The sequence below is a fragment of the Drosophila innubila genome, assembly GCF_004354385.1.
Source record: "Drosophila innubila isolate TH190305 chromosome 2L unlocalized genomic scaffold, UK_Dinn_1.0 4_B_2L, whole genome shotgun sequence".
Classification (NCBI taxonomy): Eukaryota; Metazoa; Arthropoda; class Insecta; order Diptera; family Drosophilidae; genus Drosophila; species Drosophila innubila.
This window is the reverse complement of record NW_022995372.1, coordinates 16297007-16324591: the sequence shown is the minus strand read 5'-3', so window position 1 is coordinate 16324591 and position 27585 is coordinate 16297007. Positions and strand designations below refer to the sequence as shown.

The 27585-nt window shown below is 35.2% G+C and overlaps 1 protein-coding gene and 3 long non-coding RNA genes across 4 annotated transcripts; 3 read left to right on the top strand and 1 right to left on the bottom strand.

The window, feature by feature from the left end:
- Positions 1–51: 51 nt before the first annotated feature.
- On the bottom strand, positions 52–27585 carry LOC117780753. The gene is made up of 2 exons (XR_004617117.1): positions 27390–27585; positions 52–626 (listed from the first exon to the last, which is right to left on the bottom strand). It is a non-coding gene; the product is annotated as an uncharacterized LOC117780753 (long non-coding RNA).
- LOC117780752 lies at positions 13196–13756 on the top strand. Its single transcript, XR_004617116.1, has 2 exons — positions 13196–13374; positions 13649–13756. It is a non-coding gene; the product is annotated as an uncharacterized LOC117780752 (long non-coding RNA).
- Positions 22167–22632, top strand: LOC117780751. Its single transcript, XR_004617115.1, has 2 exons — positions 22167–22376; positions 22434–22632. It is a non-coding gene; the product is annotated as an uncharacterized LOC117780751 (long non-coding RNA).
- LOC117780750 lies at positions 23060–24624 on the top strand. Its single transcript, XM_034617393.1, has 4 exons — positions 23060–23221; positions 23279–23677; positions 23980–24278; positions 24340–24624. The coding sequence occupies exons 1-4, from the start codon at positions 23097–23099 to the stop codon at positions 24567–24569; spliced, it is 1053 nt and encodes a 350-aa protein (XP_034473284.1). The 5' UTR covers positions 23060–23096; the 3' UTR covers positions 24570–24624.

Here is a 27585-nt window from a genome sequence, read left to right as displayed (position 1 = left end):
TATGAAATTATTTACGCAATTAATGTTTATTTATTAAACAAGTGTGTTTCGATTTTTTCGTTTCGTTTTGTTGACCGCACTACCGTTATTTGGCCACAATATCCGTTAGTTAAAACCACAGAAATCAATTTTTACATTTGCAATCCCGTTTTTTCCTGTCGATTTCCGCTGCTCAATTCCCATATATTTTTTTATGTACTTTTTTTAATTTTGTTGTGTTCTTTTCTGTTGGTTTTCTATTTTGCGGTTGCGCTTAATGCATATTTTTCCGTATGAGTTTTTCCATCGCTTTTGTCCAACAGTTGCCAGCCACAATTAGCAGTTGGCTATACAGTGGCTCACATATGTATTCGCATTCGCATTGAGTTTCCCTTGAATTGACTGAATCGTGTAGATGCGTTTCGTTTGGTTAGCAGATGATTTCTGCATTGAACTCGATTTCGTTATTTGCATTTCTCATATCCTTTTTGCCTTTTTTGCATATTCATATCCGGTTTGCACTTTCAACTCGTGAGAAGGAAGTTTCCAGTTTCCCTATTTCTAAATCTCTCTCTCCCGCTCTTTCTTGCCTTATGAAATTTCAATCTCCACTGTTACGGTCAGTTTGTGTTTTCCCATTCTTAATTCTGAAAATGTTACAAAAAAAGTGAAATGTAAATTTAATAAATATTTGAAATATTTATTTAAAATTAAATTGATTAATATTTTTAATTCATTTTAAATATTATCAACACTTAAAATTATTGAAAAGTTATTATTTCATTAAATACAATAATGAAATTATTGAAATTAATTTCCAAAGTAATGTTGAAACTTAAATTAATTTTAAAATATAAATATTAACATTAATTTATTTTTTCATTTCAGTTTTAAAATAATTTAAAAATAAGTATTTTACTAGTTTAGAATTTAGAGAATCCTTTTCAATTAAGATAACAAGAAGTAAACAATAGTATTGAAACTCTTTTTTTTTCTGAATACCTAACAAACTCCATTATCAAAAGACAAAACTGAACAGAGCTCAGTTCCTCAATCATTTGGCATTGTCTTTAAGCTGCTGGGGCTATAGATGACAGTTCAAACAGAGGAAAAAAAACAACAGAAGGAACGACAAAAGGAGGAAAAGTAAAGAGCTCACAGTGCACATTTTCCGAATGATTTAAAAATCCAAATGTCGCCCATTAGCAAACCAAATACGCACATGGGATACAAGTATCTGCAACCGTATATGTTAACTTCAACTTTCTATCACGGCGACTTATATTAAAGGGTCCGCTTTTCCCGCTCCTGGCATTTGGATATTTTTGGGGAAAAGCCAAGCCATGAAAATGTACAACACGATTCGCACATATCGTACATGACACCATTTGGCAATGATATGGCAGAGGCGGATTTTCCCATATATATGACGCCCTCGAGTACTCCAAGTCGTTCTTAACCTCTCTCTCTCTCTCTCTTTCTCTCTCTCTCTCTCTCTCTTTCTCTCTAGATCTGTCTCTGGGGGAAATTCACTTATGGAAATCGAACTGCGAGGCGACAGTTCGCGACCGAAAACTAAACTCATATGAAGTATCAACATTCAGTATTCAATGTAAATCCTTTAAGCTGAAAATGCGCTTGAGAGTACAGCACACACACACACACACACACACACACACGTACACATGCACCCACAGAGTGTAACTCACTCTGATTGGAAATTTGTGCTGCCTGGGAAAAGTGAAAAATGCCTGTGGAGGATTCTGTGGCACAGACTTATAAATCGGAACGTGGTGACACGCATCGCTTTGGGAATTCCACATCGCTTCCCCTTCCCCTGCCCTTTACAATCCGCTTCCTTGTCTGATGAGATTCAATGTGAAATGCCAGTTAAAGTTACTATCCATTTTTAAGTACTAGATTTTTTGTTGAATAGCAACTGATTGTTTTATCCCTTGCTGACAGCTGATATGCTTAAAACTGTTCATCTGTTCCAAGATATTCCTAATTATAGAAAAATGTGGACAATTTTTATTCTGATTATTTAATTTCGATATTTATACGATAGTTTTATTCGATCGATTTATACCATATTGATTTAATTTTAAATAAAATATCAAGTGAAAACGAACTTTTCATATTCCATTTTGACTTTACCTTTCAAAGAAATGTTTTTCCGTTATAAAGTTCCCAAACAAGTTAAATAAATTGTGAATAAGAACTGTGCTCTATATGATGTATAAATGCATTATATATATACGTTTCTTTCGACTAGCCAATCTTAATGTAATACTCTGCAACATCTCGTGCTCATCAGTCACAAAATGTACAAATTCCGCAACATAAAACATATTTTGTTAGATGTATATAGCATTTCCCAGGGAAACTCCACAAGAAGTAAGCAAAGTGCTTAAACTTTTTTTTATGTCAAGGCAAAATAAAAAGACCAAAACCAAAAAGGAAAAGAATGAAAAAAAATGTATTGCAGCTCAAATTTATTTGCAAACATTTATTATAGTTACTTTGTTTTATTTTCGTAGAGTACTTTTGCTTGTTCCACGGCGGGAACTTGAACTAAAGAGGAGGGAGAATGGGTAGAAGTACGAAAAGAAGAGGGTGGGAGTTACAGTTTTTTATGTTGCATTGTTTTATAGTCATCTCAAGTCGTTGTTGTCTGGGTAATGAAACGCACCGCAAAGTTGATAAAAAAGAGGACCACAAAATGCGAATGACAAGTAACAGAGTGCGAGAGAGAGAGAGAGAGAGAGAGAGAGTGGGGAACAAAACAGCTTAGGGGTGTGACATTTTTTGCTCTTTCTTCAGTTGAAACAAATTAGTTTGAAGATAAGCAGGCTACAAAATATGCCAAAGCATACTTGCTGTGGCTATCAACCAAAGTGGCTCTCTTGATTAGCCCTAAGAGGCAACTTTTATGCAGCAGTGTAGGGGCTGAGGAAAGAGAGGAAAGTTCAGTGGGCAATGATGGGGGGGGAGTGTGGTGATAGCGACTCAGCGAATAAACACAATCAAGCGTCAGACTTAACGTGAAAATGTTTAACAGCTGTCGATGGAAAATGCAGCGCAAATAGCGCCAAACAAACACACAACCGACTTCAGAGGGAGAGAGTGAGATAGACAGAGAGAAAGAGGTAGAAAGAGAGAGTGTCTGTAATGCGCCTCTGCACAAGTGCACTGTAAATACCAAAGCAATTTCCACTGTAAAATTAACAAGCGCCAAACCGCAACAGACTAAGCAGGAGAAAGCAGATAGAAAACGAGAGAGATGGAGAGAGAAAGATAAAAAGAGAGAGAGAGAGAGGGTGTAGTCTTGTTGAGGTATTGGCATCTTCAGAATGGATAACTTGTCGAGTGTTAGTCTTAGTTACATGGCTTCCACTTGGCACCATCCGTTTTGGCCTGCTCCAAGGCTCAAAATACATAATGAATTTCTACTCTTCTCCCTGCCGTCCCCCTTTATCCTCCCTGCCTGCTAGCACTCTTACCCATTTCGCTTGTTGGTTTGCCTTTTTAGCCATTTTTGTTGGCCACACTAACACACTCACACGAATGCAATTAAGCTGCCTGCAAAACTGTAACGAGTTGACTGCTTAAACAGTTTTCCTACCCAAAAACACACACACACACACACACACACACACACACACACACACACGCACATACCAAAGTAATGGCCATTGCATCCTGTGTGCTATTTTGTATGCCAGCAAATGTTTCTGGTCTTTCACCATTTGCCTGAATTGCTGGCCTGTTTATGATCCTGCCAGTTGCCTCTCAAGCCTGCCTGACTTTTGAGGTTCTTATTTGGTCAATGACTTCAAAAGATAGGGAAGGTAACCAGTGCAAATGCAAGTTGAAAATATGGCTCAAAAAGATCGTTTAATAATTATTAAGTTAAAAGTTGATAAATTTAATTCAATATTAAATTTTTTATTTTAAAAATTCTATTTAAATTGATACGAAAAGTCATTTACACATTTAATGATTTGCATTTTACTGCATAATAATAATAACTTAATATTTTTTCACAATTAATTTTTGATTTGAAAGTAAATTTTATTGAAAGACATTTAATAAATTTTCACTTGGCATTAAACAAAAATTTTTAAAAAAAATTAACTATCATTTTATATTATTCGTCTTCAATACATAAATTTGAACAACTAAGTTTTGTGAAAATTATGTTTGATATTATGGTTTGGGCTGCGCAATGATCAGTGAGTGAGTGAGTGAGTCAGGACAAAGAGTTCTGTATATAGATTTACTTATTTCATCAATCAAATATTATTAGAATGTATTGAATTAAAAATGAATGCCTGGATTTTCAATGTTACAAAGCGTTTTCAACTTCTTAATTTCAAATATCTAAATTATTATTTCATTAATTGATTATCATGCAATTTGGTACTATTTGAATTGAAAGCTAAGTGAAATTAAATATTTTTAGTATTATATATATTTTAATTAAATAAAAACAATTTATTTGCCAAGAGCGCCAACAGTATATCAAATACAATTAAGGTTTTATTTTTATTTACGCACTTACAGTTCAAAAAGTTTAACTATTGTTGATCTTAATTTTGACATTTTTTTATAAATACAACAGAGATATTTAGATTTTATTTAAGCTTTTAAAATCCACTTGAAATTAACTATGTTCCAGTTGATGGCAATAAAAAACGGTCAGACAGAGGGAAGGGAAAAAAAGAGATTACATAAACAAAGCTTTTAACTGGCCATCAAGCACACATTGGACACAATTTCCATTACCCGAGTCCAATCAAATCAAGTCCAATAAATTCGTAAAATAAAATGTGCCAATAAATTGCATGGATCGAGTCTCGTTCACACACTGAAAACTAAACTAAAGTCAAATTGAATTAAAATTCAAAGCGCTTAATGTGTAGATAGAAAGAGGGCGAGTCAGAGCGAGAGAGAGAGAGAGAGAGAGAGAGTGAGAGAGAGAGAAGTATACGCTGACAGCAGCCTTCAAGTTGTCGCATTTTTCAATAAACTAAACAATTTACGAAAATTGAAGTTTATCTCAATTGTGCAGCTGTTGTTGACAACATTTTGTCGTCAGCTAACAAAGCTTTGTGCCCTTCGCTCGCTCAGAACTCAATTTGACAATAAACTGACTGCCATATTCCCTCTCTATACGAGAGAATATTCCCCTCCCTGCCAGTCTCTCTCTCTCTCTCTCTCTCTGCACCCTTGAGCAGAACTCCTCTCGAGTGGCGCACAAATGCGCTTAGTTGCTTTATTGGTCAAGCTGTTGTGCGTGGATAAAACCCTTTTAGTGCACAATTGCTATAAATTTGCTGCGACCATTACCATGGAAAAAGGAGGAGAATAGGGAATAGGTGTGGGGATAGGGCAGGGATTCAGTTTGTTTCCATTGTCATGTGTGCGACTGTGTCGCAAAAAGGGGGATAACCAAGTCGATTGACGAACAAGCTTATTTTAATCTCATTTGACAGCCCTGAAAAGGCAGAAACCCAACTATTTGTACCCCAAACGAAGCGAACATCTGTTGTAGCTCTTTGAGTTTGACAAATGAACAACGTGAAAGGGTCTCCAATATAACTTCCATTTACAAATTTGACTCCCTTCCCTTCTCTTCCTATACTTTCTCTTTGTCAAATAATTTCACCATGATTAAGTTTGAAATTTGCATTTGGTCCAGTTCTTGAGCTCAGCTCGATTTTGATGACCCCCATCAGCCTTTAGCATTGAGTCCATTTGTTTGAGTATTTACTGTGACCAAAGTATTTATCCTTGGTCAGTTTCCCAAAAAGTGCGGGTTAATTTTGTAATTTTCGCACATGGCCCTTTTGAGCCACAATAAAGATTATGGTCTTTTGTCGACTTCTTCCTTCGTTAGTTCGCTTTCTCCATTTAGCTCACATACTCTTGTTTAATTGAAATGGATTGTGTGTTGGGTCAACGATACGACTTTTCAAGTTTTCTATACTCTACAAAATGATGTTAAATTTCTTCTAATTAACTAGTGTGATTCCATCCGATGTTTATGTGAAATTTGTTCTCAAATTCCCTGCGGCTGTCTTGGTAACTTTTTCTTGACGACACAAAAAGGTTTTTCTCGTCCTTCAACACTGAACGATTATCATCAATTTAAGAAAGAATGATAATAGAAACTAATTAGTTAATTGATAACGAGTGGCCAACTCATTGAACTATTTTTCATTAAGAACAGTTTGAACTTTAACAAGTAGTTTAATAAAATCGATAAAGAAACTTAAGTGTAGCTTGAGAGTATAATAAAAGGGTGAAATTTGAAGGCTTGAATTTGATTTGAATTTTGATTTCATAATATGTCTTTTACCTGTGATATCTTTAATCTGTCTACTTTTATAAACATATTTAACTTTCTGTTATTTAGATTAAATTTCTTCAATTCAGATTAAAGTATAGTCTGCATATTATCATCTTACCCACTTCTCAGTCTTTTATCAAAATGATTTGCCTATTCACACATGCACACACACACACACGCACACACACAGAATAACCTTAGCTTGTCCCATTTCCCATTTTTTCCTACATTTCCCAACTGAATCGAAGGCACTCGCATGTCGTTGATATTTTGCTTCAGCTTGCACGATTTTCAATTCAAATGTTTTACTCGATATTACGTTTGGTGTTTGGGGGAGGCGTTGATAGGGGAAACGCGAGAGGAGAGGCAAAGGCTGACTGGATTGGGATAGCGAAACTTTTCGCATAAAATAACACAAGATAAATTGTTAATGCGTCTGTGGGGAAGCGATTAGCGGTAAATGTGCCGAGTTTATTTCGAGTTTTCAGTTTCAGCTTCGTCTGAGAGTTTTTTTTTACTTTTATTTTTATGTAGCACGCGGCCAATGCGGCGTATGCGCAATTTAAATAATATTCACACAAGAGCACAGTCAATTCGGTTATTCAGTTTGCTTCCATTCTTGATGCGAAAAAAATACGAAACAATATTTTCGATTTTGACCGGCAAATGGAAAATATATATAGCTTTTGGCCATGTGCATTTACAGCTAAATAACGTATACGTCATGGGCACACCATAGATATATATATATATATATATATATATATATATACCATATTTATACTTGTATATATGCTGATGTCTGACTGCAAAAAATTGTCTCAGTTACCAGAGAAAAGCAGACGGGCTACTCAAATGCCATTGGCAATTTATTTTGCTTTATGTTGCTAGGGATTTGCAGCCAGGCTTAAGCTACACTTCGAGCCAATTTGAATTGGCCAAGTGCAGTGCACACACACACACTCAGTCAGCTCAGAGTTGAGATTTGAGGTGTGTTCAGGTGTGCAATTGGCAAATGCAACTCAATTTGTGACACAGCATCTGCAGCTGCAGCTCATGATAAATCGTTATTTATAATTTGTATTCTAATCGAAGGACGTTTCTTTAGTTTTCCCTTCTCCCTTTTTCGCATGGAAATTGTTGGTTAAGTGGCAATCTCAACTTGCCTCAACTGGATTGCAGAAATTGTTGCAATGACTATTCAATTGATATTGAGTATTTGTAAGTGCATGTGAAATATGCGAGTCTCAAAGTTCTCAGAGGCTTTGAAATTCATTTCAATGGCATATAAAACATGTCCTTTGGTCCTGATTCGATTGAGTACGTTATTGGTATGAAATAAAGCTGTAAGGCAATTTCTATAATTCTATTTATATGCTGAAGTGAGTTTATGTTGAGTCCTTTTGCATCCTATGTAATTGACAGTCTCTTCCGGTTAGCATCTTTAGTTTATGAAGAAATCCCTTACATCTTGGATACTTAAAATCTTGACAGCATATAGAATATATATAGGAAGAGTACCTTCAAAATAAATATGACATATATATATGATTTAATTACTTATTAAAATGTCACAAAATCTCAAACATTCAAGATAAAAAATAGAAAACTATTCATTTTAGATACTTCACCTAGTAGCCTACTTTTCATAGTTATAATTAAATATTATATTATGACATTTTTTAATGTCCCTTAAATTTTATCAAAGAGCTATTTTCAAATTTGACATTTAAGTCACTACATTTAACTTCAAAATATCTGTGATATAACTATCAAACCCCTTTACTTGAGATTGAAAAACCGGCTCTAATAATAATAATAATATTTTAACTAATTTTTGAAGTTAATCAAAATACTACTAAAATCCAATGAAATATAGATCCATATTGGCGTATTTTTAAATTCAATTTATCTCGCAGAGTACAGAACATATAATCTTTATATTCATAAGCATCTTTCTATGTACTAATTAAATTTCATTGTTTTGGAATTGCACTCGAATTCTCCCTTAAAAACAATTTCCTCTCTAATTGCTTTACACGGTATATAGGAACTCTTATATCCTGTCCATAGTCCAATCTTTACATAATTTGAATAACCAGAGAAATTACAATAAAAATTGCTTTGGAAACTCTTCAAAATGTTGCAACATATTTCCCCAAAAATCTCACAAATTATGCTAACAAAACTGGCAACTCAAACACACATACACCTGCCCCTTTTCTCTCCTTTCCCTTCAATGTTTCGTGCATCCTTTCTAATTTCTTTGTTTGTACCTGTTGTTTGTACCTGTTGGCCAAAAGTATCCATCTATGCGCAAATTACAGTAAATACCAAAACCGAAAAATAATTATTAGCAACATAAATATCAAGACCGAAAACGTATAATTTTGTTAAGCTGCCCTTGATGTGGAAAGGAGAATGGTAAAGGGGGTGTGCTAACCTAATTTGAAGAGCAAACATAATTTATGGATAATTACATATTTTACTGCGCACACACGCACACACAGTAACTTTCTCCTTAGGGGGAAATTTTCATAGACAAATTTTCATTTTGTATGCGCAAAACATAATTTGATGTTGCTGTTAATGAAAATTATTTGCGGTAACAAAATCTAAATAGCAGAATTTAAAGCAACTTAAAGCGGTGTTGTGGCAGGTCAGAATTTGTGGCATAAATAAATGCAACGCTGCCACTGGCAGTAGAAAGAAGAAGAGTAGAAACGTAGAGATGAAACGTAACAAAAAGAACAGTTTCAGCCATCTGAAAGCTGTTGGCCAAATGTCAACGAGGAGTGCAAGTGACAAGTCAGAGCTCATTTTGGAAAGGCAGAGAAAGATAGAGAGAGAGAGAGAGAGAGAGAGAGAGAGAGAGAGAGAGCGCGAGAGAGAGGAAAATGAATATCCGGATGCATCTTGGCGGCAATGGAGGTCAACCCCCCAATTGTTAGTGTATATGTGTTGGTTGTGCTATTCTATTTAGCTCTTTAGTAGCTGCCTCTCTTTTACCCTCACTCTCTATCTCTTTTTATGCCACACTGCGAACATATTGTGCATGCCGCTGCCACAGACTGTTGCATACTTTTGTGCACTCGACTGCGTCTGAGTGACTGCGCCTCAAGTCAGTCATACTCTCCCCTCAACCCCTCTCCAGCTCTGCCACACCCCGCTTGCAACATTGCTACTTGCCTCTTGCCACTTGCCATTGAGAAATTACCTAGCCAAAGTTGCGTAGCGAATCAGGCGTAAAGCAGACAAAGAAAAGTAGCTCCAAGTTAGCTGACAGATATTATTATTTATGCGGATCTCTGGTCGCCAGGCTACCTTACTCTCTCTCTCTCCTCTGTCTCCCTCTCTCTCTCTCTCTCTCTCTCTTATTTTCTAACCATCTCTTTCGCACTGTTTCTGTCTTGCATGGCTGGTTGAGTTTTTAAGTGCAGAATCGCGAAATGGAAACGCTCATTACTCATGCGAGTGGAACTTGGGCAAGAAGGAAAAACTTTCTCAAGTTAACTAGTTGGTTTGTTTTCCTCTCTCTCTCTCTCTCTCTCTCTCTCTCTCTCTCTCTCTCTCTCTCTAGCTTGTTTCGGAAAAGTCGTAAAGTATTCAGGTAAGAGCTAAAACAGTGTATAATATATTATAAAATATATAAAACTCTCGAAGAAAAACAAAGTTATTATAAATATATAAATATATACAAAACGTAATATATATTTTTTGTAACCAATATGTATGTCTATCAAGTTGTATGCAAACTTTCCAAAGCACAAAAAATAAGATTATCATTTTAAGAAAAATATATTTTTCTTGAAATGTGAAATGATCTCGATTATTCAATACTACAAGTATTACTAAAGTAGAATTCCGTTAAATGCATTTTTAAGGCAAAGAAAATCATTCTCCAATTATTATACATTTTTATTTAAATCATATTCAGATTTTCTATATTTGGAAAATGTTTTTAAATTTTTATAATCATAGTTCACTTATTAAAAAAAATAATTGCATATATTCTAAATGTCAAAATAATATATATTAAACTTTGTGTTTCAGAGAAAGATTAGAGCTTTTGATGCAATCTTACTTTAATTGACCTTGAAATAAAATATTCAATCTGCTTAAGAATGGCGGCAATATTAACTATTAAGACAACTTTGACCCAGAAAGTCTATTGAAGTGTGTTTGGACTAGGAGCTTGTTGGGGGCAATCAAATAAATCAGAAGCCCGCGTCTAATTAAACTTAAGCTGCGACCCTTAACACTTGAGCTTTTGACATTGTTTTTGCTTAGGGTAGTGAGGTGGGTGAGTGGCGAGAAAGAGTGGGGCGATCGGGAAGCTTGTTAGGCCGCGTGCCAGCGCACACATCAAGTCATTTGCATAAGGCGTTGCAAGTGCCGCACACACCAACCACGCCTACAAGGCCAGGCGAAAGATCAGCTGGGGAGCCATTTCAGGGGAGGGAAACAAGTTCCGGCAACCCGACATGGCGACATGGCGACATGCCGACATCTGAATATGTCTATGCATATGAGCAAAAGTTTGTGCCCAAGACCCATTCCAATAAGGCTCCGTCTCACTCTCACTCTCCTCCTCCTTATCCAATTCCATTCCCCTGTTGCTCCTTTGAGTAGTGGCAACTGTGTCACGAGCGCCTTTGTGTCATGTGTGCCAATTAAAGTCGCGCCACGCCCCCAAAACACCAGGCGACAACAAATGTCCCAAATTTAACAGCTCGAAGAGTTTATGCTCTTGTGTTTAGTAAAATATATAAAATAATTAAATTTAATTAAAAGTGTTTATTTTCTTAACAGGATAAGCTTTTTAAAATTAATCCATATTTACAATTTTAGCAAGTATTATTCAAGCTTTGGATTAATACGGCGCTATAGCTTCTGGAAAAAGGCAGTAAAGCTTGAGTATAGCTTGAAATGAATAAGCCAGGCTTATAAATTATCAAATTCATTATATTGGAAAAAAATATTTGTATTAAAAATAAATAAATAAATGTGTTCATATGCCTGCAACAAATTAAAGCTGTGAGGAACATAAAAAAAAATTTTGTCTAAGCTTGCATGCGCTTTTAAAGCTTTTCATGGAACAAATTAAATGGACTTTGAACATTAAAATCTGTTTTAATTAAATAAAGCTGCTGGTTTTCCTGTGCTTTTTGAGATTAGGAAAGCTTTGAGTTTCTTGAAAAACTGTTAAACTTTTAAACATATTGATACTATTTATCAAATAAGTCTTTTCTCGTAAGATTTCTTGTAAGAGGTCTGTTTAATAACTTTTAAGCAAAGCATTAAGCTTTTACATTTATAAAATCTGTAAGTTATAACCACCAAATAAGTCAAAGTTCTGTATATGATTTTCAGGTCTGGCAAATCCCAGAAGACTTTCGATTTAAGGGTATTCAAATGCATGCTGCTCGCCTGCTGTTGATGTTGCTGCTACTTAGTATAGTCTACTTTTGCGCGTTGCTGCCTTGCTGTGCGCATTATTAGCTGTCGTTTATTTTACACAAACAGCGAAAATGAAGAAACAGCTGCTGTGAGAACACAGAGAGAGAGGGTGTGTGTGTGTGTAAGAGAGAGAGAGAGAGGGAGGGAGCTCATGCTGCTTAAAAGTCCTTGTGCACAACAAATTTCTCCTGTCGTCGTTGGTTGCGTTGCAACAGGACTCGAGACTGCAGAGTCCCCACTCACACCTTTTCGTAGACCAGAAGAAACTTGGCTGCTGCCACAGTTTCTACTTGCAACCTGCCCGTTGCCTCTTGCCCCTTGCACCCTGTACACCGCACTGCGCACTCCTCATTCCCTTCCTGTCGACAGTCCTTGGCTTTGTTGTCGTTTTAGCTGCCGTGACGCTACTTATCTTTATACATTTAAAGTCATTAGTTGCTGCCGTTGCAACGGTCCTTAAAGAAGCTGCCACAACAGACACCAAAAGGGACATCGTTGTAAACTTCACTGTACTTCACCAGCAACAAGAAATTAAAGAAGAATATTAAAACTAACAAAATAAAAGTACAAGCAATAAACGAAAAGAAATAAGAAGTCGAGCCAAATGATAAATATTTATCCAATGTCTGCTTGCTGATTTTGGGTGTGAGTGCTTTAAGCTAAAGCCTGAAGAAATAGAAAGAAATACAACAAATAGAAGACTGAAAGAAACTGAGGTCAAAGTACGCTAATAAACTATGAAAAGGCAGTTGGCAAAAAGAAACAAATAAAAGCACTCAATAATTATAATACCAATAATAACATAACTAACTTGAATGAATCATCTTATATTTTCTATTGATGTTTGAGCTATTTAAATTTAGTTCTGACATCCAATTGCATTATTCAATGGTCACAACAGCCGTTATGTATATATTTTTGCTCATATCTCTATTTTATTTAATTTTTTTATATTTTATCTCATATCTCATACTTTCTGCCTATCAATTTCCGTATTTTATTTTTTTGTGTTCTTTATTATACTTTTCTTGTTCCGTATAAATTTTTAATTTTGTATTATATTTACTTTTATTTAATTTTATTTGTCCTTTAGACGAAAGATTCCGACTTTCTATTCAAATAAAAGTGTACTTTGTTCTGCATATAACTTTTTATATCTAATACTTTACTCTACTTTCTATATAATTCTTTCAATCATTCCATATCTTAGATCCTTTGTAGCTGGCCATACTATTTTCTTATTTTACTAAGATATTAATTCTCTGATACCAATTTAATTAACTATCTTGCATATTTTTAGGGCACTTAATAAGATTTGTTTTCTTTTAAACTCGTGTTATTTTGCATAATTTATTTATTTTTATTTTAATATGGCTTTTGAATTTATATTCATGCTTAACGAAACTGAGAAAAATAGAGCATTGGGAGGAAGAATGTGTAGCAGCCCTTATACGAGTTGTGTTGCAGCCATGGATCTGGGGCATAGATTGCTCCACAGTGTGTGGCAACGCAATGAGGCGAGTGGCAGCAGCTGTCACAGCTGTGTTAAATCGAAAAAGGGGGCGGTGTGGAAGGAGGAGGTGAGACAATGGCAGCAATTGCTAATGCTAATGCAACGCGTGGCAGCAACAGCAACAGCAACAGCAGCAGTTATGTGTGTGGCAAGTGGCAGTTGCAATACGTTGGACGACTCTCATCGGTTGGTCAAGTAACTCGATTCTGCGGCTTGTTGCACATCAGACTATTTTGTAATTTATATGCGCATGTCGATGTCGCCATCGTTGTAGTTGTTGTTGTAGTTGTTATTGTAATCGTGGTCCTTGGGGCAGCCTTCTTGTAATCGTGCAACCGCAGCGAACAAAATCTGACAGGAAGCATTTTTGTGACAAGCGCACAAGTTTCACGCTTCAATGTGCAACGGCTACACTGACAGCGGTAGCAGTTGGGTAAGCGAGAGGGAGAGGGAGAGGGGCAGGGGTAGGGGCAGAGGAGTGGAGTGGAGTGGAGCGACAGTTGTTTCAAGGGGCAAGCGTCAACAGCAAATGAAAATAGCTGTCGGACCTGTGAATGTGAGGAGCGGGCAGAGAGAGAGAGGAAAACTGTTGGAAAATGGAATGAAAAGCACAATATGTTTGGCATTTCTTTCTCGATTTTTATTTCTCTTTTAGCGGAAAGTGGATGGAGCTTGACATTGATAGACACAAGGGTCACCTGTTCAATCTAGAGAGAATGGAGGCAGAAGAGAGAGTGCTAAAAAGGGTAGAAAGGAAGTGTCAGCTGATAAAGTTAGTAATAAAGAGAGAGAGAGAGTGTGTAGAAAAAGACACAGTGAGACGGAGTGCGAAAGAAAGAGAGGCAGAGTATTGAAAAGAAAGAGAAAGTCATTTCCCTTGCTTAAGTTATAATCTTCGATTTTTTTTAAATGATTAGTATTTCCTAAAAAAGTTTTATTTTGAATTTATCTAATTAAAAGATTTTCAGAAAAAAAACTAGCAAATATAAATTTACATTGATCAAATTAGTTCGATATTTAGAATGGGAAAAAACTCAACTAACAATGCTGTAGGCTACAAATAGTAATATATATAATATGATAAGCTTTAAGTTAAATTTAAACTCATTTTAAGAGAGCAAAAAGCACTGCAAGTTGTCTTTATAAAATGTGGAATATATGTTCGCCTTCTCGCCTACAACAGTCACATCTACGACAGCAGCAACAACAACAACAGTAGCAATAACAGAAGGAGATATTCTTCCCGAAAGGAGAATCGGTGCCATAAAGAAACATAAATATATTACGACCACACGGCATTCATTGCAAAAGTTGTTTAAAGAGCTGAAGCCGCAAATGAATTTTTTACCTGAGCATAAGAAACTTTGAACCATTTAAACTGGCGAAAGTTTTCTTTGCTTTTCCTCTTCCTCTTCCTTTTCCATTTCCATTTCCACCTCCATTTCCATTTGGATTTGCATTGCGAGCCTCCTTCTGTTTGGAGGCGGAGGCTGCTTTAACTCTTGTTATTATTATTCAGTTACGCGCTGTTTATACACGCGAGATATTTATACATTCATGAATATCTATATGTATATTTATAAAAATGTGTATGTGTGTATAAGACACGTACATATTCGTATCTGCTTTTGGCGTTGTCCCAACACACACGACGCGGAGCGAAAATTTGCATAAACACCAACAACTAAAAGGAGGGGATGTGGCAAGGGGGGAAAGGGAGTAACCACGAAAGGCATCCACAGATAGCACAGCAAACGCGACTTGGTTTACTTTTAAATTTGTATTATATGCATTTCCCTGCTCGCCTCCCTCCCTCCCTTTATCTCCATTTTTTGTACATGTTTATAAAATTGTCTAAATTCCCACAAGTTGATTTAAACTTTTTGCTTTCTTCCCGTTGTGTTCGGGCCACCATAAGTTGAGCCTCGCTTTTGTTAGTTGCCTTAGTTGCTCTATATATGATGTAGGGTGTATCAGAATTTCGCTTCAGTTTGTAACAAATCCATTAGCAAATTAAATATTAATTTTCTGCTTTATAACTGAAATTTTCGTTTAATTTTCCTCGCCTTTTGTTAATATAATTTCATTATTTTGCAGTTAATATTTTTATAGTGCATAATTTATTCGTTGTTTGTCGCTTTCCACAAGAGAAATTTCTAGAGCTGGTGCCACGTCGCGTATACGTTATGCTTTTTACACAATTGTTATTGTTGTTGTTGGCTTGGGTTGAGTGGGGATCTGTCTTTTTGGAGCATTCGCCGGCATGCAGAAATGTTTTTCTTTTACACACGAGGGCTATATAGTCTCGCATACTTGTAGAATTGGTCGGGGGATTGCGATGCCACCAGGAAATGCTAAAAATGCACTCAGGTATTGAAATCTGTCTATGTGTGAGTGTATTTCCCTTTGTCTGTGTATGAGTGTGTCTTGTCTTCCTTGTTTATTTATGCAACTGTGCCAGCGCATTCGGTTTTGGGTATGGAAACCAGATAAGAGCAGGTTTTATGTTATGCTCCCGCATGAGTATCAACATCTCATATACATGTTAAAGAAATTGAAAGCGAAAATAATCTAAGATGAGCACAACAATTGAAGAATTGATAGCTTGCGAAAAGTTAGAGAAGCTGTGGAATAAGGTGTGAATTATAAATATTAAAGTGATAACGAGAAAGCAGCTAAAAATTTAAAAGAAATGAGTACAACCAAGCGTATACTTAATATGCTGTAAAAAGTGATTCAGCTGTAAACAATGTATAAATTAAGCAGATGTTTTTGTTGCGATTCAAGAGATGTAAGAGAGCTTAAAATTTAACACAATGGAATTGTGTATTAATACTTTCGACTTTAGAGTTATTGAGCTTAAGCTTAATGTGAAGAAAGTATAGATATTTGTGTTTAAAGAATAAGAGACGCAAGTTGGACATTTGGTAATCTTTATAATCAATTAATGATATAAATAATAGAACGCTGTATTATAGTGTTCTTTATGCCAATATCCAAGAATCCTTTCGCAAAGCTATTGGCTTCAATGACTTAAATTACATTAAAACTTTTTAGAAATATTTGTTTCTTAAATGATTAGGGACACAAATCTTTAATCGTTAATCAGTAAAATCAATAAATGATATAAATATTCGAAACCTTTACTTTTTGTTAACAATTGCCGAAAAGTGATTCGCATAGTTCTTAGCTTATTTCGCACTTTCGACGTGCTCGTATCTAATCCACTTACATCTAATTTATCCCCACTACTCTACATCTACGAGTATTGTTTAGTGGTTATGCTGTTCACCCCATGCACTTGACTGAACTTTTCCCTTTCCTCGCACACACTCATAGATATTCACATTCATTTACACATGTATTCACACTCACACTCACTCACAGCCAGCTTTAACCAGTCAGGCACTTGGCTCAAGTGTTTGCTCACTTTGCGGCCTCTCACTCTTCTCTTTCGGCTCCTCTTTCAACCCCTTTCACCTATCTGCCTATCTCCCCATCTGCCTATCCGTGGCCATATCTTTCCACATTCTAACCCATGTCTGGCCTCTCTGCTTAGTTACCGTTTTGGCCTTTGCTTCTGCCTGTTATTCATGTATTTTTTTTACGTTTAGGCCGTGGCTAAGTCTTCTTGGCATATGTTTCCCACGCCCTCTTGTTATGTTTTTGTTTGTTCCCAGCATGTTCTTTTTTTCTTGCTTTTCTTTTGCATTTGAAACCTTCTTTCCCCACTTTTCTGCCATTGTCTGACGCCTTTCACTCACTCACTTTATTTGTGCTCATGCATCATAAGGGTTTAATGGATTTGCTGCGGCCTCTGGAAGATCTCAGTACAGGTCTGCATCATTTCTCAGCCAGCGCCACACCCACAAATTTCACACGCCCCTATTTTCTTTGTTTTGGTTTCGAGTTGCCCACACAATGATTATCATATTACGCACATTGCCTTGCCCCATTTTTCCCCATTCCCAAAAAAAAAAGTTGCCATCTTGACGTTGGTTCTGTCTCTGGTGTTTATGACTTTATTTTAGCCACCTACCCAACAGTTAATACATTTTTATAGACTTGCCAAACTACTTTCTCCCACTCTCTCTCTTTCTCTCGCTCTCTCGCTCTCTCTAGTCTCTAGAAGCACTTTACAGGGCTGTCATTCTATTAGCTTTTCGCGTGCTTTGTCATTGCCGTTAATAGACTTATTTTTCCTTCTTTTTTTGTGCTTAGACAACTTTTTTGTTGTTCTCGTTGTTGTTGTTATTGTTGTTGTTGTTGTGGCGCCATTAAGATGTCGTTGTTGTCGTCCTTGCTGTTGCTGTAATTGCTCAGTTACGTGAGAGGCTCAGGTGTAAGTGGTGGCTATAAAAAAGTGAGCAACGCTGCGTATACGCAATGCGTAAATCAAATTGAGCGAATAGTCGAAAAGTCTATAAAACTGGAATACTCCCATATTTTGAACTCAATTCATGGCGAATGACAATTTTTGGAATAGCCAAATAACGAATTATGTATATACTCTATACATAACACAGAATAGTATTGGAGTAGTATAATAATGTTTATATTAAATATTTAATGCATATATTATGTAAAAAAATAAAGTTGGATATATATTAAAAAAAATTCAAACATAATTGTTAACACCAAGAAGAGAAATCATAAGTCATTTTAAATGTAAATTCATAAATATAACTATAATATTAAGTTTAAAAAAATTAAATGGTTTTATTTTTCTATAGAATCTATTATATAAATAGTATGTTCAAATGAAACACATTTGTAATAGATATTCTGAAACTAATTTGCAGATATTTTATTTGAAGGAAATATATTTACTTAAATAATGATAAAAAGTGAAGTGTAATTTAATTTTGTTATATTAAAACATATCTGCATTTTAATTAAATTAAAAAATAAATATGGTAACATTTTTTTATTAGTTACTCGTAGGTCAATAATTGAAATAAAATAGACATCTTATTGCATTGTTTGTAGAGTAACGATTATCAACAATGTTTGTTAAATAAAATTCCAAATATTATTTTGAACATGCACTTGATTTACAAGCTTAATTCCCCTGTGTTTAAATATTGAGTTTTTCATTTGCTTTGCAGCAAAGATAAAGACAGAAATATGAAGAGAGAGAGTGATAGAGAGGGGTAGACTTCAGCCGCAGGCACAGCTTAACTGGTTTAGTTTCCTCTCTCCCCTCAATACTCGCTGGGAGCATAACCAGATCCTATATATGTGTATGGTATAGTTTGTAGCTGTCTTTAACACACATCAAAACATTATTAACACGACGACAAGCACAGGGACAAACATGGTCTGGGGATAATAGAAAAGATGCCTGCGAGCAGGCTCAGCAAACCAAAACATGTGTCCTTACTGCAAATCTAGTGTGTCTATGTGTGTGTGTGTGTGTATTTATATGCCATGCCACACACACACATATACACATACACACACTCTCTCATTGCCAGCAACATCAACTGCTTTTGGCATGCATTAAGTGGCCTTAGACTGCCACACAAGGACATGCTTTCTGTGGTCTTTAAAACATTTTGTTTTCTTTTTAGCATTCTACCACAATCCCGCTAGCTTCTCCCTTTCTATTTTGCATTGAAGGTGTCTGTCTGCCTTTCCACTTCTCTGGCGAAATATTATTAAAAGCAATTGCTACCAACAGAATGAAAAAAAAAAATCTAGTCTTAAATTTAGTTTCGCGTTTCTGCTTTCGTTTCCTTATTTTCTCAACTTGGTCTGGGTCCTCCTATTCTGTCGGTGAATAAGCAGCTTAGAACGAGATTGTGAGAGCAGAATTTAAGTACAGCACACGCGAATGTTTCAGATAATTTAGAGCATTATGAAAGATAATGAAAGTAGCTTAAAAGTATATTATATTTGCCAAGCAATAAATCATATATTTATTTGATTTGCTTGAAAATAATATAAATGGAATTAGAATAGCAATTAAAATGGATAAATAGGTAAATATTATAATCGAATTGTATTTTTTTTTTAAGGATTTGAAAGATAAGCGATTTTGAAATGACAAATGTATAATATATAAATTAGGAAATCATAAGCTAGGTTTGGCTCTGTCAGTGGGTGATAATATTTTAATACCCTCTGAACTTAGCAAAGTCTCATTCTTTCTCTCTCCCTCTCTATTTCCTTCTCTCTTTCTCTCGCTTTCCTTCTCTCTCTCCCTCTTTAGTAGGCTGTCAAATTTGAAGTGCAGCTTGTGTGTGTTTGTGAGTGTAAAGCAAAAAAGAATCAGGTTAACGAAGTTGCATCTGAGGGCAGCCATGAAAGTGTAGTGCGTATGGAATTGAAATCAGTCAGTCATGAAATGTAGGTTACACACACACACACACACATACACAGACACAGAAACACACACAAACAAACATACATATACAACTGAAAGTATGCAACAATTTGCAAATCAAATGAGAATCTTACAATTAGTGCGATGTCTGAGAAATGCCGTGCGCTTTTTTTTAGCGCTGCCAAACACCTTGGCAACTTTAGTTCGTTGTTAAATTGACTTGTTGTTTCAATTGTTGTTTTTGTTGTTCGCGTTGTTGTTGCGGAGGCACTTGAAACTGTTGCAGGTTCGTTAGTGTTGCTTTGACACTTTTGTTCTGATCATCGCCGACTTCTGTCGACAACTTTTCAAAGTTTGCAAAATCGTCAAGTTTCTGTGAGTCGAACAAGTTGCAGATGGATAGAAAGAGACAGGGAGACCGAGAGATTGGGAAGGAGTGTGCTGCATTCAAATTTAATAGCATTTTGATGAATATTGATTGATTGCTGTTGCCTTGAGGCAAATTAAAAGCAATTGCCGAACTGGCAGATCGACAAAGTTTACCCAAAAACTTTTGCCTTCTTAATTCTGATATACACACAACTTGCAATTGAATTTGGTGACGAATGATATATTTATTTAGCAATAGTTATTTATGTGGGTTAGGCTTAAACGAAATTAAATTGCGAATAGAGTTCTGGAAAATTCTGTTGTCAATTTTGATTAATTTATTTATATTATAATGTTGGAGATTTGCTTCTTCAATATGAATAATGGTAAAATGGTATAATTTTAAATATTATGTAAACATAAATTTAATAAAAACGAATTTTTCATCCTCCGTGAAATCCATGAAAAAGTTTTTTAATCTTTTAAAAAGCTATTGTAAATTCGAACTCAAGTGCATAATACATCAAACATTATTTATTTATTAAATTATAGCCAACGAGAAATAAGAAGAAAAGTGTGTATAATTACAAATTTTTTCTAAAAATTCTATAAAATTTTTTCCTTTGTCAATGACAATCTTTTTTTGTAAACCATTTATATTTGATGTCAACTAAGCGCAGTTGATTTAAAGTAATTTAAAATAAAGTGATACAAATTTAGAACTGAAACTGAAAAGAAAAAAATGTTGGAGTACATAATAGTCTGAAGATTTTCAAAAAACTATTAATTCATACATAAGAACTTTAGTAAAGTGATATTAAATAGCTTTAATTTAATTAAAATCAGCCAGTATTAACTGACGCTGAATAGTCGTAGTCTTGTAGAACTTTCGAGTTCTTTGTCTGTTAAAAGCTATAAAGTATTTCAGCATTTAGTGCCAGGTCCGTTGTCAGGGGAGAGAGGAATGGGATATTGTGCTACAAGGCTGTTTGCTGGTTGCAGGACGCAATGCAAGTTGCAACCGGAAATGAGTAAACAAGCGTCAAATAGTAAAAACACAAGAGCCAAGCGAAAGCGAGAAGCACAATGCTCGAACCAGACAGAGAGTCCTTTAGGTCCTTTTCGAAAATATAAATAAATGAAACATTAAACAAAACTGCGACGACGACAATGGACAATGCCTTGTGCAGTGTAAAAAGTGTTGGGTAGTGCAGTGCAGAGTTTGGAGTTTGGAGTGTGACGCGTGCATAAGGACGAAAGATGGCGAAAAATGAGCGAAGACAACAACCGGATATCCGGCAACTTTATAAGGCAAGCAGGCGCGCAATACGCTTGAGAGTGCGCCACGAAAGACAACAAGACTCCCAGCGACAACGACAACTACAACGACAACGACAACAACATCGACAACGCCGCCGACGACAACGTAGTTTATTTTAACTTTTGATTTCCGTCCTCCATTTGTGCCTTCTCTGCCCCGCTCCCCTCCCTCCATCTCTCCCCCAGTTAGCTGCATTGTAAATGCAGCCCTGCGCTGTTCCTCGAGTCCAAAAGTTGCGACCCAAGTTCTCGAAAACATCTCCAAGACGACGCTCACTGCTAGCATTAAAAATGAATTAAACTTGCAATGTTTCTCCCAGTCTCCATGTTCCGACTCCCTTCTCTTCACTGTCCCTTCTTGTATCCTCTTTGCTTCTCATTCTCTCCAAGGAATTTCCGATGATATGCAACAGCACAGAATTCAATTTACACCGCTCGTAACATAGATTTTTGGGAACTTATATTGAGAACAATTCAACAGAATAATTAATATTATGGAAAAATTGTATCTGATATAGTCCGATTAATACAGCATTCAAGAAAATATAATTAAAATTAAATAATAAGGGTATTCTACATCTGACTTTTTTTATATCTTTAAGTTTTTGTGGATGTGTTAGAAAAAATCAAATCAAAGCAGCCTCTGATTTTGTTTGAAAAACCTCTTCATTCTACTCATATCGAAAATCATGAGAAATATTCACTTTTAAACACACTTTTATACCAACCACATCACAGAAAACAAAATTAAAATATACAAAAAAAGTTATTTAAGCACAAAGTGATTTTTTTTTTGTCTAATTTTAAGAATAAAGTGAATATTGTTTATCATTTTTGTATAAAATTTTAAAAACATTAAAAAAAAATATAAATATAGAGAAAGCTAAGAAAGTAAAGTGACTCTGGAAGAGTAATAGCAAAAAGACGAGCTTTCGCTCGTTTGAGAAGAATCGATGGGTTTGGTCGATTCTTCGTTTGGAGGAGTTGGTTTGATTGATTCATTGGATCTAATTTTGGATTGTATTATAATCAATTTGATTTTGATTTAGATTGTGAGTAAGATAGGTTAGAGTTAATATAATAATTTATTGAGTCGCCATTCGTTACAGAGATCTACTACTATTAACCGGACTTTAATACTGGATGAAGGGAGTTTCGTTGTCCCGATATACATCCTCGACTTATCAACTACATAGACTTGATTTTGGTGATTTCGTTATTGGATTATTGGATTAATTGGCCGTTTGGTACGGAAAAATTAAAAAAAAAATATATGGTTGACGATTAAAATGGTTCTTCTGTTCACAAGAGGCATTTATAAACATAACTTATGCAATGTTTTAAAATTTAATTGTACAATGTTATCGTTTGGAGTAATAATAATAATAATAAATAATTTGGTATTTTGTATATACATTTACTTTTAATTTTTGGAGTGAGAAATCTGGACTTATTAGAGCAAACGCCAAATTGCGCCAATTCAGTATACTGATGCTTAATTTAATTTCAGCTTACTTCTGTGTATTAGCCGATGACTTTTAGGTGAAGTTGTTAAATTTGGTACAAATACATATCTTTTTAATTATAATAAATCGTTGATCACTTAGACTTAGGAGTTTATTCAAGAATGGAATTAGGCTACAAATCAATTTACCAAAGACTTGAAAGTCTGTTTTATATTATACTGTTTGTATTTATAAGACACATTCACACTTCACTTTGTAAGAACTATACTGTACACAAAAACATCCTAATATTTACGATATATTGTAATGTGGCCACAGGGTTTAACCTCATATCACTCAATTCTACTACGCCATCAGATTCATGCTGACTTTGAAGAAGATTACAACAATGATAAGATTCCACGTGTTGATTTAAATCAAAATATTTGCAGGTAAGTTCATCGGCATTCTACATTTAGGAACATTATGTAAGCTCTCGATTGTTTTAGAACCCAACTTTTACTGCTCGATTACAAGCAGTTCAAGGCGGCTCGTCTAATTCAACGCCATTTTCGGGGCTGGAGTGTCCGTCATATGATGCATAAACAGCGCAGGGCTGCGATTATTATACAAAGGAAATGGCGAATATATTTAATAAAGAAGAATATTTTAATCAATTACCAGAATAAAACACAGTCCAATATTCTGATGACATTCAATTCCAATTCCATCAAGATTCAGGCCCTCTTTCGTGGCTGGTGGTCCCGCAAATACGTCAACAATATGATCTATCTGAAGTCTATACAAGTGAAGGCCGTCGAGGATATATTGCATTGTATTAGCTATGAGCTACATACTATGAAGCGCAATAATCAGCTGCCGGGATACTTGTCGCTTCGACAGGGCGAGTGAGTCAGTCTACTTATTAATATATATACTGTCAATCCTTGTCAGTTTGCTAAAGTCTTTCAATATCTTTTATATTTTCCAACTTCTTGCTCTTTGTCCTACACAATAATTCCGCTTTTAAGCTATTAATCTGCTTAATTTATTTTGTAGATGCCTTCTACAATATATACTCCTCTAAATTTTAAATTATAGTGAGAGACAGCGGATATCAGTTCTAATACTTTTAATGTTCATGATATATTTATTTTCCATGCATTTTTTAGTTTTTCTTTACTCATATAGTCTCACACACTCTTTCCAGCTGCCTTCGAAAGGTGGAAGATTTGATTTCGACTCTAACCTATCGATTGTACAATCGATATGTGGGAATGAAGTGGCTTGATACCAGAGCTTATATGAATAAACAACGTTCTGACTTCGCTAATTCTATTTTTTACACCTCGGTGCCATATTATGGTAATGATCCTATCAATGTCTGCGCTCCTCCGCCGCCTCCAAAGTCGATCAAGATCTATGACCGTCGTGAATACGATGTCACACAAGCCTTAATGGCGGGCAAAAAAATTAAACCAGAACACAAAGGCAAACATCCGAAATATCGTGAGTAGTTTATTCAATTAATTAAGCGGGAAGAGTTAATAAATATTGAATTAACTTAAAGGAAAACGTCAAATAAAGGATCAAGGTATAAGCTGTAAGCTTTTCTGCAAGGATCTCGTGTACAGCATGAAGCGTTGGAATATTGGTGATCAACACAAACTCATTATACCAGATGATATATTGGATGGTAACTTGCAAGAGTTTATAATGGATCTTAAGGGGTATCTAGAGAAGAACAACTACGTCGAAAACTGTGATTGTGTTCGTGATAAGCCAAATCCAGCTACCTGAGTTCCCCATTTTGATATTTCCATAGCTTGTTCTTTAATAAATAATATAAAATTCATCGTTTATTTATTTTTAATGCAACAAAAGGCTTAACTTTTTTTGCGATTCGTTTAATCATTTGAAGACTTGATTTGGAGTATAAGTAAGGATTGAAAAAAATGACGTCGAGCTCAATATAAAATTAACCAAATTGTTTGAAAAAATACAAAGTTTATATAAACGTTTTTTTTTTTTCAAAATATGTATTTTATTTTTATATTTGATTAGCTTTTCTCCATGTACTTGGAAGGAAACTTTTAAAGACGTTCGAAAGGGTCTGTCGTCTTCTTCATCTAATCAAAACACATAAATAAGTTCAATCAATATTGGCAACAAATTAAATTTAATGATGTTTGTTGCTTGCAGCCAAAGTAAAGTAGCTCCAGAAATAAAGAAAGCAACGAAACGAGAGAAGAAATTGCTAACTCTGGTAAATATTTGCCAACTGACGCTAATGAACTTGAGCATACAAATGGCCAACATACCGATTCAGTTACTTGAGGTCCCTCCATATCTCGACAGCCAAAGTCAAGTTGAAATGATTTTCCCAATAGAATCAAGCAAATGCTTTTGATTAAAGAGTTTTCCACAAGAACATTTGCTCACTTACAGAATTCTCTCATGTATTTTTTTCGCAACGAGTGAAACATGTTTATACAAAGAATTTTGGCTATTGATTGTGTGATTGCCATGTGTATGTGTGAGAGGTGTGTGTGTGTGACTAAGAATTTCCACATATGTATGCTACAATGTTGCATAAGAAGCACGTTTGTGCTCCATTGTGGGCACACTAAAGTCAATAGCACTGCTCTGATTTTCTCTTTCTATCTTTTTATATTTTTGGCCGTTATTTGCAGAGGTTTCGTTTCTCAGAAGGAGGCTACTTGTCGCAACAAAAATTGAGTACACAGTATCAATATCTAGTAGGTTGAGCCTCAAGGATTTTACTTCAATTCCACAGATCAGGTTTATAACCTTCTGCTCAGTTTTCTTCAGTAAACTATTTATAAGTGTTTAATATAAATTAATAAAGCTATAAATTATTTATAATTTTTGGTAAATAGCTATACAGTTTTGTAAAACAATAAGCTCGTGACAAATGAAGATTTTACTTTGAACAATTTATTTAAATCTAAATTATTATTTGAAATTGTAAAGATATAAATTATTTTTAGTCAGCGTGAAATTGAATAAAATTTACTAAAATAAATCTTTATTTTGCTTCTACTACACAAAGTAAAAGCCTAGTTTTCCTAGTCAGCACATGACGAATGATAGGACATGTTAATTAAGGAGGGCAAAAAAACAAGAAAAATGCCAGTCATATAGGAAGAATAAAATAGAAACAGAATTAACCCAGATATGCAAATAAATTGTATGAAAAACAAGTCCGAGAGCCAAAGTTGCACATTAACTTCCGCAGCTCATTAAGTCACTGTCAGCCAGAGAGAGAAAGATAAACAGAGTCAGAGAGAAAGTGAAAGAAAGGGGAGTGAAAAAATAATGCGGTAGGTAGGGGTAGACATTGCCTAGTGAAAGCTAGCGGAAAATACTTGTATATAAGAATTTATGCGACGCCAACTGGACGACACGCCACCCACCCAGTGGCTTGGGGATCTACCTCCTCTGGAATCCCCCTGCCAGAGCCTTGCCAGACTGCCCAAAAGTTCTCGCTGTGCGAAAACAAAAATAAAACATTCGTTGGCCCCCATGTAAATTATGAGGGCTCCAGCCCAGCACAAAGAATACGTAAATTAGTAAAATAAAATAAAAATATCAGCACTTGGGGCGCCAGAGGTCAGCTGGGTGAGGCTCAGGCAAAAAAAAGGGAGAGCATTTTTGTCGGATTCAACTCGAGAAACTGCCCTCGCAGTGGAAAGGTTAAATGAAAATGTCGACGCATTAATTGAAAATACCAGAATTTTTGTTGGAAAAAAAATACAAAAGTGAAAAAAGAAGCCGCACATCCTTGGCCTAAAGTTTAATTAGGCCGTCTGCGTGCTCTGGCCTATATAAGAATTGCTTAAAATTTCGGTTAATGTTAATGCTGTTGGCCTTGCGTCGTTGAAGGTCAGTTTGGTCGGGTGTTGGGGTTCTGGGATGTTGGCCATTTGAGAGTGAGACGATCAATGTTGGCCTGTTGGGTGTGGCCAAACTAATTAGTGAGCATTTTGTGGGCGTTGCTGTTTAATGAAATTTTAATAGGAGTTTAATTAAAACTCTGAACGAGCTTTAAATTATTTGTTGCTAACAAAAACTCGACTATTTACACAATGGAATTTTATAAATGTAATTCATACTGACAATCGTGAAAAGACTTTATCTAGCTGCTGAACCACTTAAAGATACATATCAAAAAAATTCAAAACAATTAAAAAAATATATGGAGCCAAATCATTGCTTAGTATTGAGCTTTTATTTCAATGGAATTTAAATATTTATCGAATTATTATAAAATCTTCTTAAAGAGTAAAACTTCATCGTGAAAAAATAGTTGTAAAGAATATTCAAGACTTTTAAGTTAGCCAAAATTAACTTTTTGAAGGAAGACGACAATTTTATTACAATAAATAAATTCTGAACTAATCAGCTCTTTAATAGAAATAAAGGATTAACTTTCCGTGGTTATAAAGAAACAAGTTTTATAACACAGCAGCTACAAAGCATAATGCTTTTTCCTGGAATATTCTCAGCAAAGTTGGAGTATAGCGGATATAAAATAGGAAGTGACAATTAAATAAAGGTAAGGGTACAATCGTTGAGTATAAAAAGTACTTTACTTACTTGACTGCTGTTTTCTATATAGTTGTAATTTAAGTAGTGCCAGAAAGTCTTCAACTCGCACAATTTGTTCAACGGGTAATTGGACAGCCAAAAGAAAATTGTTTCAGACACGCAAGAAATTGCAGTCTCAGCAGGATTGTAATGCAAGGAAATTCATTTAATTTTCAGTTGTGGTGACCGTATGGAAAACACACAT